This window comes from Bos indicus x Bos taurus, chromosome 5, assembly GCF_003369695.1.
Source record: "Bos indicus x Bos taurus breed Angus x Brahman F1 hybrid chromosome 5, Bos_hybrid_MaternalHap_v2.0, whole genome shotgun sequence".
NCBI classification, from domain to species: Eukaryota; Metazoa; Chordata; class Mammalia; order Artiodactyla; family Bovidae; genus Bos; species Bos indicus x Bos taurus.
In genome coordinates this window covers 69035040-69047655 of record NC_040080.1, presented here as the reverse complement: position 1 = coordinate 69047655, position 12616 = coordinate 69035040, and the positions used below count along the sequence as shown (strand labels likewise).

At 38.3% G+C, this 12616-nt stretch overlaps 1 protein-coding gene across 5 annotated transcripts in view; it reads right to left on the bottom strand.

The window, feature by feature from the left end:
- The window catches only part of USP15 (ubiquitin specific peptidase 15), a 128936-nt gene extending 119807 nt beyond the window's left edge, over positions 1–9129 (bottom strand). For 2 of the 5 annotated variants that reach the window (XR_003511169.1, XM_027542415.1), the window contains exon 1: positions 8715–9129. Coding sequence is in view for 4 of the 5 variants with exons in the window: in XM_027542415.1 (XP_027398216.1) it covers positions 8715–8803 (89 nt within the window). In the remaining variant the exon portion in view is untranslated. The remainder of the gene's footprint in view (positions 1–8714) is intronic. The other 3 variants (XM_027542411.1, XM_027542412.1, XM_027542413.1) reach the window with 2 other exon arrangements.
- Between the last annotated feature and the right edge of the window lie 3487 nt (positions 9130–12616).

Below are 12616 nucleotides of genomic sequence, written 5' to 3'. Positions count from 1 at the left end.
CAATCCTGACTATACACTGGAAGGAGTGATGCTCCAATACTTTGGCCACCTGAGGAGAAGAGCCGACTCAGAAAAGACCCTGATGCTAAGAAAGACTGAAGGTGGGAGGAGAAGCGGACAAGAGAGGATCAGATGGTTGGATGGCATCACAGATTCAATGGACATGAGTTTGAGCAAACTCCAAGAGACAGTGAAGGACAGGGAAGCCTAATGTGCCACAGTCCATGGGGTGGGCAAAGAGTCAGACACAACCGAGTGACTGAAACAACAATGATGAGAATTCTTAGGATTTACTCTAACAACTTTCACATATAATATTCAGCACCGTTAATTATATTACAAAGGAATATTGTTTTTGTTGTTTAATCACTAAGTCATGCCCAACTCTTTTGCAACCCCATGGACTACAGTTGGTCAGACTCCTCTGTCCATGGGGTTTCCTGCAGTGGGTTGTCATTTCCTTCTCCTTCACCACTGAGTCACCAGGGAAGTCCCACAATGGAGTATTACTCAGCCATAAAGAAGAATGAAACCTTGCCAGGTGCAACAACATGAATGGCCATGGAGAATATTACGCTAAGTGAAATAAGTCAGACAGATAAATATGTATGATTTCACGCATATATGGAATCTAAAAGACAAACATAAGAAAGCAGAAATAGTCATAGATACAGAAAACAAACAGGTGGTTGCTAGAGAAAAGCAAGGTAGGCAGAGGAGAGAAGTAGGTAAGTGAGATTAAGAGGCACAAACTTGCAGTTGCAAAATAAATGAGTCCCAAGCAGGAAATGTACAATGTGGGAAATAGAATCAGTTATCATGTAATACCTTCGTATGGTGACACATAGTAACTAGACTTATCCTGGTGATCCTTTTGAAATGTATAGAAGTAGCAAATCACTATGTTCTGTAACAGGAAGTAACAGTGTTATAGGAGAACCAACCAACCAAACTCATAAAAATTAGATCAGATTTGTGGTTACCAGAGGCAAGGGCATGGGGGAGGAGGACTTGTAAGAAGGCAGTCAAAAGATACAAACTTACAGTTAGAAGATAAGTACTAGGGAGGTAATGTACAACACGATAAATGTAATTATCACCCTTAATCTTTTTTTTACTACAGGAACTTGATGCTCTTTTCACTCAAGCAAAGAATTTTTTCTCTAATGCTCCCCAGTTTTGATTTCACTGGCTAAGTGAAATAAGTCAGACAGAGAAAGACAAATATCATATATTACTTTTATGTGGAATCTTAAAAAAATGATACAAATGAACTTATTTACAAAACAGAGACTCATAGACACAGAAAATAAACTTTTGGTTACCAAAGGGGAAAGTGGAGATGGGGGGATTAATTAGGAGTTTGAGATTAAAATATACACACTACTGTATATAAAATACATAACCCAGAAGGACCTACTGTATAGCATAAGGACCCATATTCAATATCCTGTAATAGCCTCTAATGGAAAAATCTAAAAAATATGTATCTATATCTGAATCACCTTGCTATACACCTGAAACACAACATTGTAAATCAACTATATTTCAGTTTTAAAAGCAAAAACTGGCTTAAAACTTAGATTAGCCTGGTCTCAGAGACACGTTGAATTTGCTTGTGAGAGAGCCTTTGGTGCCTTTCACTAAAAAGTCTTTTCTAAGGCCACGTCTGCTAAATCATTTTCCTGAATTACGAGGAATTATCACACTAATACCTGGACCTTCTCAAAGCTAAAGGGAGAGTGGAAGGGACAGGATTCTTAGTATTCCTCCTCGTAAAGAAGAAAAAGTAGTCACTACCCTCCTTTTCTTTTTGGAGAACTATAAGAAAACCGAGTGGAATCTTACTGCACGAGCAGTATTCTAGGCAGAACCAAATATAGGTTAACCCTACAGAGGTTTTCTGCCTTATATTAGAATCTGAGCTTTTTCTTTTTGAGGAGCTGTTCTTGATCATTCCCTCAGATACATCACTTTAATCTGCATTCAAAACTGAGGTCACTTACTACCAATCAGTCTCACTCTACGTTTCTTTGGTAGTGGCTTCTGTGTACAACGGATGGTGACGCTAAACGGAACTACATTTCCCTTTCTAAAGAATAGATGGAGAAAGAATCTGAAAAAACAACTTCAAAGGAATAAATATAAGATACAGAGTGTGAATTACAGTGGTAACTAAGGAAATGAAAATAAGAGGCACAAACCAAACTGACATTACTCAGGGAGGAAAAAAACCCAGCAACTGCAGACAAATTCTATATGGAGACTAAGAAGAAACAGTTCAATGGTTTATGAAATACTGTTTGAATTACACTTGAGTAGTGACACCACAAAACATTTTAATACTAAAAAGATACTAATAGGATTTAGTATTTTAATCATTATAAACCAGGTATGTAAGTAATATTTTAAAAACCAGCTCTTAAACCCTCAAACATCTATAAAATGAGGTAAATAAAACTCTTGCTTTAATAGCTGCACAAGTATAAAGCATTTAGGATAGTGGCTAGAAGAGAGTAAGCATTCAATACATGCTCACTAGTGGTGGTATTATTACCTGTGAACCACATGCAAACCAACTGATTTCTCTCAACTCAGATTTCTCATCTACAAGAACAGAATATACACTTATTTTCAGAATCCAACCAGATGTGCACAAACACCTTCACCAGTAATTCTCAACTTTCCCTTTATCTCCCTGCCAATATAGCTGATGGTTTCAATTCACTTTTATCAATAATCATAGTTTTTCAGTGAAGTTAATTCTCACAGTGAGGAAAAGAAAAATCACTCTAAACTCTTGTCCAACTTATGGACATGAGTTTGAACAAAATCCCGGAGACGGTGAAGGACACAAAAACCTGGCGTGCTGCAGTCCATGGGGTCACAAAGAGTTGGACACGACTGAGTGACCGAACATCACGTAATAAAACAAATATATCTAATGACTAATAATACGGGAAAACTCATTTTATCAGCAGTGATACTACATGGACTGTCAGTTTTCAGATGTTAAAGAGGTATCAATATGGTTATGTACCTTTCACTGTCTTAAGTGTGCTTTGACTGAAAATTCACAAGAAGTTGGTAATCATGGAACGTAAAATATCAAACTTTCACATTTGCATTTTCTGGGCTATTTCTACGGATTCTTAATGGGAAAAAAAAAGACATTTATTTGTGATTTATACTTTTAAAATATGGGTAAAGTACTAAAACAAAATATCCTACTCTTACTACAAGCTCTTACTATCTGCTCGATATGCTGTTTCTGTAAAACTATACGTAAAGGGGGCCATATGGCCTCTAACAATCGCTTATGATTACTAATAAACAAAATCCCAAATCTAAACAATACATGAGCCCAATTGCTTTTGTTTAAATGTACTTTTGGACTGAAATAATATTTGTTCTACATATTCAGTTAATAACCTACTAATCCTTAAACATATTTTTTTTCCCAAAAGCAGTATAAGATTTTCCATCATATCAAAACTAAACAGTCACAAGAAACAAGTGTGGGATAAAATGGTAGAATTCTCTTCCTAAATATAAATTAGATTCCATTTAAAGAGAAAAGAATGTCCATTTAAAAAAACAAGTGGAACACTTTAAAATGCATCTTTAAAAGGCTGCTGCTGCTGCTGCTACTAAGTCGCTTCAGTTGTGTCCGACTCTGTGCAACCCCATAGACAGCAGCCCACCAGGCTCCCCATCCCTGGGATTTTCCAAGCAAGAACACTGGAGTGGGTTGCCATTTGCTTCTCCAATGCAGGAAAGTGAAAAGTGAAAGTGAAGTCGCTCAGTCGTGTCCAACTCTTTGCGACCCCATGGACTGCAGCCTACCAGGCCCCTCCATCCATGGGATTTTCCAGGCAAGAGTACTGGAGTGGGGTGCCATTGCCTTCTCCATTTAAAAGGCAGTGTAGCACAATAACTTTAAGGCCTGATTTAAAAGCCCCAAACTACTTGGGTCCAAATCTCAGATGTATCACTGTGTGAACACTTCTTCAAGCCTATCTGGGGAAACTCCTATTCTGGCCAGTGCGCACTGGCACACATTCACATTCTGGTACCCTAGAATAGTAGTAATGAGGGACTAAGTGATTCAGCAACACCTAGCACAGTGCCTTTTTAATGTAATATCATAGGTCATAGCCTGACAATTCTTTTCTCATCATACTTACATCCAAGCAAGATTAGTAACAGTTATGAAATTATTTTCTAAAACATCTATTTAATACTTTGTATGTGCTAATGAAAAAAGGTGGTATGATTTAGGAAAAAATAAAATCTGAATGTCACTAAGTAGATGCTAAAGCTCTGGATATGCTTGGCCAAATGGGGTACATTAAATCTTGGCTTCACTAACAACTTACAAGTGATTTTAAAAATTATGAAAAGGATTAAATAAGGAAAAGCTACTTTTCTCAATTTTAAGCAATTAAAATGTGAAAAATATGCTTTAACATCCCTACTTCTGTTATGTTCATCAATTGACCAGCACTAAAAAAGTTTTGCTTTCTGGTTTCATTTGATGCAAATGATATAACATACATCCTATTTTAGAGGTAAACACTTTGATACAACTAAAGCTAACAGTAAGAGTAATATAAAAACTTCTTGGCAAGCACACACTAAACAATTTGGAGTTCATATTGATTAATAGTTTCCATTTCCATTATTAACTGATGGCCTGATTTAAGATTATTTTGTTAGTGTGAATCAAAGTTGCAAAAACATAAAGGACTACATAAAATAAAGATTTCTAAGTAAAACAGTAGGAAAGGAAAGCTCTAAAATGGAAATTAATGCCTCCTCTATCAAAAAAACTTGATTGGTCCAATTCCTCTGCAGTTTGAGACAAAAACATCACACATGGCTATATGAGTACATTTTTAAATGACTATAAATGAAAGTTACTCTTCAAAGTTACCTTAAATCTACTAATTTTATTAGAGTTTATACAAAAATGACATGCAAGATTTAATCTGTAAAGTAAGCTTTGAACATACTTGAACATAAAAATTAGTGGAAATGATTGGTAGATACATAACATTTAATATAATGAGGGAATACAGCAGTGATTTTGGTGACTTATAATCATCTATCTATTTACTTACAATAAATCTATTTTAAAAGAAATCACCTAAGAGAGTACATAACCCACAACATGTATTTGTATATTTCTATACTTACTTATTTAACTATCATTCCCTTCAATAGGTTCTTCCATCCCTGATAATACTTAATGCAATGTACTTTAAACAAATTTTCCTTTTATCTTATTAGAAGAGACTACCATGTACCTAAAAATTAAGTTGTCTTTCATTCATCCTAGGCCAAACAGTTCTAGTTCCTTTACTCTTTTTCTACACTTTCTAAATTCTAATAATAGTGTTGTTCATAGTTTTCTGAATCTCTCCATGAAGCTAAACACAGATGAGGAAACAGCATAAAAGATCACGCCTTCTAACACAGACAGCTGTTACTTTTATACCCAACCTTTTTAAGAAGTGTATCTCTTTTACATCAATTTTGACATTTTTCTCACTACAAAATTTAATACCAAACATATCATAAGGTTTGTTACTCATCTCAGACACGAGTAGCTTATTTTCATCTCTAGAAAGTTAGTTTCCAGATAAAACTCATCCACTATTTACAAATAAACAGAAATTCTAGTATCCACATAGAAGCAAATCTGTATCCTCGGCCAGGTGTTAGCATTAATTACCAGAGTAGTAGGAGGCAGTCCTTATCTGCAAAGTGCTCACAACCTAATTAATGATCTTTACTTATTTGAATGTATTTGACTATAACATGAAACGTTAGTATTAAAATTTCAAGAATAAACTCATGGTAAATCTATCATTTTTTCTTAACAGTCCAATCAGTCTTTTCAAGATGGTAATATACATATGCCAAGACAATGTTCCATTTGCATATGGCCCATTTCAGCTACTAAAAAACAAGCAGAATTTGCCCAAACACCCATAAATGACTAATCCAAGGCTTTTTAAAGACTTTAAAAAGAGAAATAACTGTTTAACAAGTTTTGCTGCTGCTAAGTCGCTTTAGTCGTGTCCAACTCTTTGCGACCCCATAGACGGCAGCCCATCAGGCTCCCCCGTACCTGGGATTCTCCAGGCAAGAACACTGGAGTGGGTTGCCATTTCCTTCTCCAATGCATGAAAATAAAAAGTGAAAGTGAAGTCACTCAGTCGTGTCCAACCCTCAGCGACCCCATGGACTGCAGCCTTCCAGGCTCCTCCGTCCATGGGATTTTCCAGGCAACAGTACTGGAGTGGGGTGCCATTGCCTTCTCCGTAACAAGTTTTAATGAGTACCAAAAACATGAACCCAAGCTACAACTAAACCATTAAATATCTTTACCAATTCTGTACTCACGAACACGTTATCAAATTCATACTTAACAAATTATTCTCCTTAAAATTCTGAATCAAACTTTTGCTAATTCCTTTTTTGATAGGTTTCACTTGCTAATTCCAAGTAAACTGGCTCACATATAAACCAAATTAGTTTCTGGAGCATCCCAGTACCATCTTTTCCTGCATTTTTTCCCTGTAAATGAGAGGGGAAATCAATTGTGAGGATAAAAATTTGCACATTCTGCTGTTAATTAAATGTCTGAGCCTCAGTTTTAAGATGGAAGCACTAAAATGACTCAAATTTATGAACTTCCTGTATTTACTCTTATAAATATCAACAAATCTTTAAAATGATTTACAGTAACTTTGTCAAAAATAAAAATGCTAAACTTTAATGGTCACAATATCCATACTGCTTTGATCATCCTTTATGGTTAACACCACCAATTATTACTCAGTATATCAAAACCACAACAACATTAACAAGGAGTAATATACATATAAGTAATATCTATATATTAAATTAAATAGCATTACCAACTCAATGAACATGAGTTAGAGCAAATTCAAGGAGACAGTAAAGGACAGGGAAGCCTGCAGCACTACAGTCCATGGGGTCACAAAGAGTCAGACACAACTTAATGACTGAACATCAACAAATATATTAAATTGTAGATTTGTATTTCATGAAAATCCACATTTACCTTAGTATAAGGTGGTATTAGGAAAGGTAAATTAAGAATGTTAAAATGTTCTTTAACAGGAAAAAGCAAAGATTGATTTCATCTTTAACAATTCACAGGAAAAGGTAAACAAAAATGTCCCAGGAAATATCCAATTTCCCCACAATAATAAACATCACAGGAACACTCCGTTATGAGCAAAAATGATTATTAAACCATATTTTTTTGCTGCAATCCAACAAGTATATGTTTACACTCTCAGGGATTTTTAATCATATAAAACTTACAGTGTAGCCTAACAAAATAAGAAAAAGTACCAAGACTTAGACCAAAGTATTTAAATTCAAGTCCCAAGTCTGCCATCTACTAGCTTACTTGACAGTGATTCTAGCTTACTTGACAATGATTCTAATACCACAGCATTTTAACAGAAATGGTGGTAATAAGAAGGTAACTAAAATTTAATGTTATCTCAAGGCAGAAAATCTTGTAGACTATTTCACTGAATCAGGATAAACCCCTAAATGAAATCATTCTGTCCATTTCGTAGATGAAATCATTGAGATGCAATTTAAATTAACTCTCCTCAAAGTCACACTGCAAGCTAAGTGGTGGAAAGGCTAACCTGAGTCTAAATCTTACCCTCCTTCCACTAAGCCATAATGAGGAAATGAAAAAACATGCTGCATATTATACACGACGATAGAAAAGTGAAAATAACTTTTATTATAATAAAGAGGCACATGATCCTTCCTAATGAAACAGAGCACTTTCGGTTACATATTCACATACTTAAGTTATTTTGAATACCACTTGATATGGCCCACAAATATTAAAATCTACAAATACTTCCTTCGATATTTTAAGTATATCCTTTGGTATTTTATAAGTTTGAATGTTAGCAAGTGACTGAAGCTTCAAGTGGACTTATCTACTTCTTGCAGGCCTACGTTATCCTTCCAGTAAGAGGGAAGGGCTGCACTTCTAAGAGAAACGCTGCCGGCGTCTATCAAGCCTCCACTAAAGCACAAGACCACGTGGTACCACTCAGAAGCCTAAGGTTCAGTACTCCTCTCCCTCCTTTTGACAAGGAACTAGGAACTAGGTTCCTTTCTCTTAAGTGGCGCCCTGACACATGCCACCTGTGTAGTACGAACCGCAAACATCCTGCAGCCGGCCTCCCGGAAGAATACGAGAATCAGAATAGGGGAACTTGGATGCCGACAATGTAGGGAAAGGAAATGACTAAAGAAGTGAAGCGGGTGAGATCGTGATCAGCCGCGAGACCAGGACCTGTCAAACATTAAGAGACTCATACCGAACGAGAGTAACCTATCGTTCGGGAAGGCCTGAAGTGGGAGCGGCACAACCAGAGGAAGAAGGACGAGGAGAACCGCACGAGCCGCCGCCGCCGCTCCCCGCAAGCCTTTCAGCATGCCTCGACGAGCCATGAACTGTGGCCCTCATTTCGGGTCCAATCTTTGCCCCAACCTTGCGGAAGCGGCCAAAATCCTGCTTCCTGAGGCGGCCGCCGCCGGACCTGCCCGCACCTGTCACCAGCGAGACACCAGCCAGCAGTTCCCACCGAGTTCCCCACCACCCTCGGGCAACCGCAGCCACTTCAACCTCTTTCCCTCACCAGGTGTCCCCTTTCCGGAGCGAGGTTTTGAGCAGCGTCGCGATGTCAGAACGCTGGATGTCCAGATCTGCCGCTCCGCCTTCCGCCATCTTCTTCCACTAGCGGTAGCGGAGGCGGCAGCGACGGCGGCGGCACGCCCCAGAGCATTGTGGGAATGGCGTCCCGCGGCCCCGCCCAGTCGGCAGGTCGAAACCAAAAGAGACGAAAGGGTGGGGGGGTGCGCCTCCGGACCGGCGTTGGCCCCGGGCGGAGTGAGTGCGCCGCCGTGGTCGGCTGCCTCGCATCGGCCCCTGCCCGTCCAGCAGCTCGCCTCGGCCTCCTACGACCCGGGAACGCCTGGTTTTAACTCTCGACTGTGGGGCCTGGATCCTGTCTCACTTGAGCGGTGCCACCGCCCTGTCCATCCTGCCTTCTGCCTTCCCCTCCGTCTTTCCCACAGACGCCTGAAAACCCTTATTTGCGCATTCACTCACGCTTGAGGGCGGGGCGGGGCGAGGGGGCGTGGGGACGGCTGAAATATGGCAGAAAATTTTTAACAGGTCTGTGACTCAAGTCTTTCCGTTGCGAGTCCCAGAACCTAAACTCGGTGAAGATTGGACCAAACCTAGCAACCCGAAACCCAACGCTTAGCCCCAGTGCTCTTTCTGGGTTCTTTCTTGCGCTCCTACTCCTGCTGTAGGTGGAGACCTTTTATAGGCTCTTTGTGACGCCTCCCCAGGCACACCCAGATAGCTAAGCTGCAGTGAAAAACACGTTCCAGTTCCTCGGTGAACAAGGTGTAAAATATGTATCGAATAGTGCCAGGTACTAAAATAAAGGAGCGAAAACAGGCGAGAAACCCATTCTCCTAGATACTATGAAGTTACATATTCCTAGCCACACCTTCCCATGGTGTGTGCACCTGAAAGTAGGTAGTACTAGCTATTATTTGAAGCCGATTATGTTAAAAATGGGAAAATCGAGTCTCAAAAATCAAATGCCAAGGTCACACAGTAAGTGGAGAGGCAAGTTTATAATCCAGCTTCACATGCACACTGGCTCGCTGTCCAGTATAGTACACTAATTACCACTCCTTACGAAAGCCTAAACTAACATAGAAACTAGGCTGCACTAATTCATTTAAAACAAACAAAAAACAACACCTTTGTACACCTAGTGGCTAGCGCTTTGTACATCTAGTGCTGCCTAACATAAGAATGACCTAAATATGTGTTTAAGAAATAAATTGTGGCAAAACTGCGTAAGTAATTCCGAGCATGAAGATGTCCAGCGATTTGACTGTAAGATAACATGATGTGAAAAGTCTAAAAGATGGATAAGAATTCCAGCATGATCTCTCTTGTGTACTAGTTTTCAGCCCCTATGGAATGCAGAAAATGGGTGTAATATAAGTGTTGAACCCTTCCAAGTCAGGGTAGTATAATTTGTGTGTATCAGCATTAGGATTGCTTATTTTCTTTGAAATAATACTGTTTTGTATTCTTGTATCATCCTTGATTTGAAAGTCTGAAAACAGCTTCCAGTTCCTGCTATTTCTTATACTATTTGATTTTTGACGTTAAAAATTAGTTTAACCATGAGTACTATCAAAGGGTTAAGTTTCCCTCCTTTCCCACCTAAACTCTGAAAGAGAACTAAGTAATTTTTCAGAAAGGCCTATGGATATGGGAAGAATAATGGAATCATATGAACGAACATGAATTCAAACCTCATGTTCACGCCTCAACCTCTAGCTGCAAAGTATTTAGCTATAGTTTAATCATCAAATTGAGAAAGATAATACGTGTGTTAAAGAATTTTTATGAAGATTAAGAAAAACAATGTATGTGTATTACCTGGGACACAGTAGCCAATCAATAAACGCTAATGTTCTCTATTGATGGGATTATTTGTAACAGTGTATTAATTGTATCTCAATAAAGTTGTTGGGAAAAAGAAGTTACAGGTTTTGAAGGCAAAGATCCTCTCCATCATTTTATAAACACAACAACTGAGAAGTGAGGCCTCATGCATACCCTGCTATCCAGCTTGGTTTTTTTTTTTTTCAAAGACAGGGCATTTCTGATATGTTGAACTCTGTATCCATGCAACAAAATGAAATAACATTTTATTCGTTTGCATCATGTTCAAGGCAATGAGTTAACTGGATATAGATGTGTAAGTTCAATGTCAATTTGAATTATGTCAGATTGATGAAGTCATTTTGTACACATAACTAGTTGCCTTCAGAGTCAAAAAAGAAAGAAGAGTCACAGTATTTTATTTAACAAGCACTTATACAGTGCCAAATCAGGTTCTAAACACTTTTAAGTGTTATTTTGATTCTCCTAACAATTCTATGAGGCAAGTATTATTACTACTCTCAATAGGTAGATAAGGACTTCCATGGTGGCTCAGACGGTAAAGCGACTACCTACAATGCGGGAGACCACGGTTCAATCCCTGGATCAGGAAGATCTCCTGGAGAAGGAAATGGCAACCCACTCCAGTATTTTTGCCTGGAAAATCCCATGGATGGAGGAGCCTGACTCTTTGGGACCCCATGGACTGTAGCCTACCACGCTCCTCTGTCCATGGGATTTTCCAGGCAAGAGTACTGGAGTGGGTTGCCATTTCCTTCTCCAGAGAATCTTCCCGACCCAGGGATCGAACTTGGATCTCCCTCATCGTAGGCAGACACTTTACTGTCTGAGCCACCAGAGAAGCCTATTAGGCTACAGTCCATGGGGTTGCAAAGAGTCCTACTCAACTGAGTGACTTCACTCACTCACTCATTAGGTAGATAAGGAATTGAGGCAAGCAGCAGAACCCAGATTTGAAACCAAGCAGTTTAGTTCCAGCATCTAGAAGGTTTGGGTGAATTTTTATTTTTCTACTGGGCTTTACGATCTTGATAATAACAATCAATTGATTGCTATAGTTAGTAAACTTAAATTGCTTAGATTAGCAAGCAGATTTACAAATTTATGGAAATTCTGCTTATCATACTTCTACACTCAGTTATGAAGAGAAATAAGATACTGTTTATAAATACTAAATTGGTTAAGGTTCACTACTGAATATCTTTTTTCTCTAGTGAATAAGTAGATAATTGATGAGAAATGTTACTTTCCTTTGACTCACACAGATAACTGAACCAAGTATTACATTGACTTGTTTGGAATAAGTGTCTTCATTGATGCTTCCCTTAGTTAACTTTATAAAAAATGTACTATTTTCTTGGTGATTGCTATTACCTTCTCAGACTCTGCACCTTTTTTACCTATTAAAAATTTAACCTAGGACTTTGAATAGGGAAAAGGGGTATCTGAGTACTTTAGATTTTAAGCTTGATATGAATCAAGTGCACTTTACCTAAAAGCAGGATTCCTTCATCTTCAAATAATTCCCTCTCTACTTACTGATGTTTAAGTGATGTCTTTCAGAAAAGTTATTATATTCAACAACTAAAAGGTAGGACTTCAAATGTCAACAATCTGGAAGAGAGTAAATCTTAAAACTAAGGTGTCAAATGAGTGCTTGATAGACCTCAGATGGACCAGAGAAAGAAGAAAAAGAACTGCATCTTTAGGTAGAGTTGAATGCAAGAAAGTACAAAGAATTCAGAGGAACTTTGAATATTTAACAATTTTGTTTGGTGTTGGCTACATGAGCCTAAGGAAAAATCTGCTAGAATCAGCACATTCCATAAAGGAACAATGGTTGATGACCTAGCTGTCTTTATTTCTCAGCTCTTCCTATTTCAGGGTCTTCAGGAACCACTGCTTCACTTTTTCCTTCTTCCTTGTCCTTCCTCTACAGTTATTCCTTTTGATAACTCCCCACTCCCCCATGCCTGTTCAACTCTCTAAACCCTTCATTCGTTTCTCTTTTGTAACTTTATAACTCCATTTTCCCCTTTA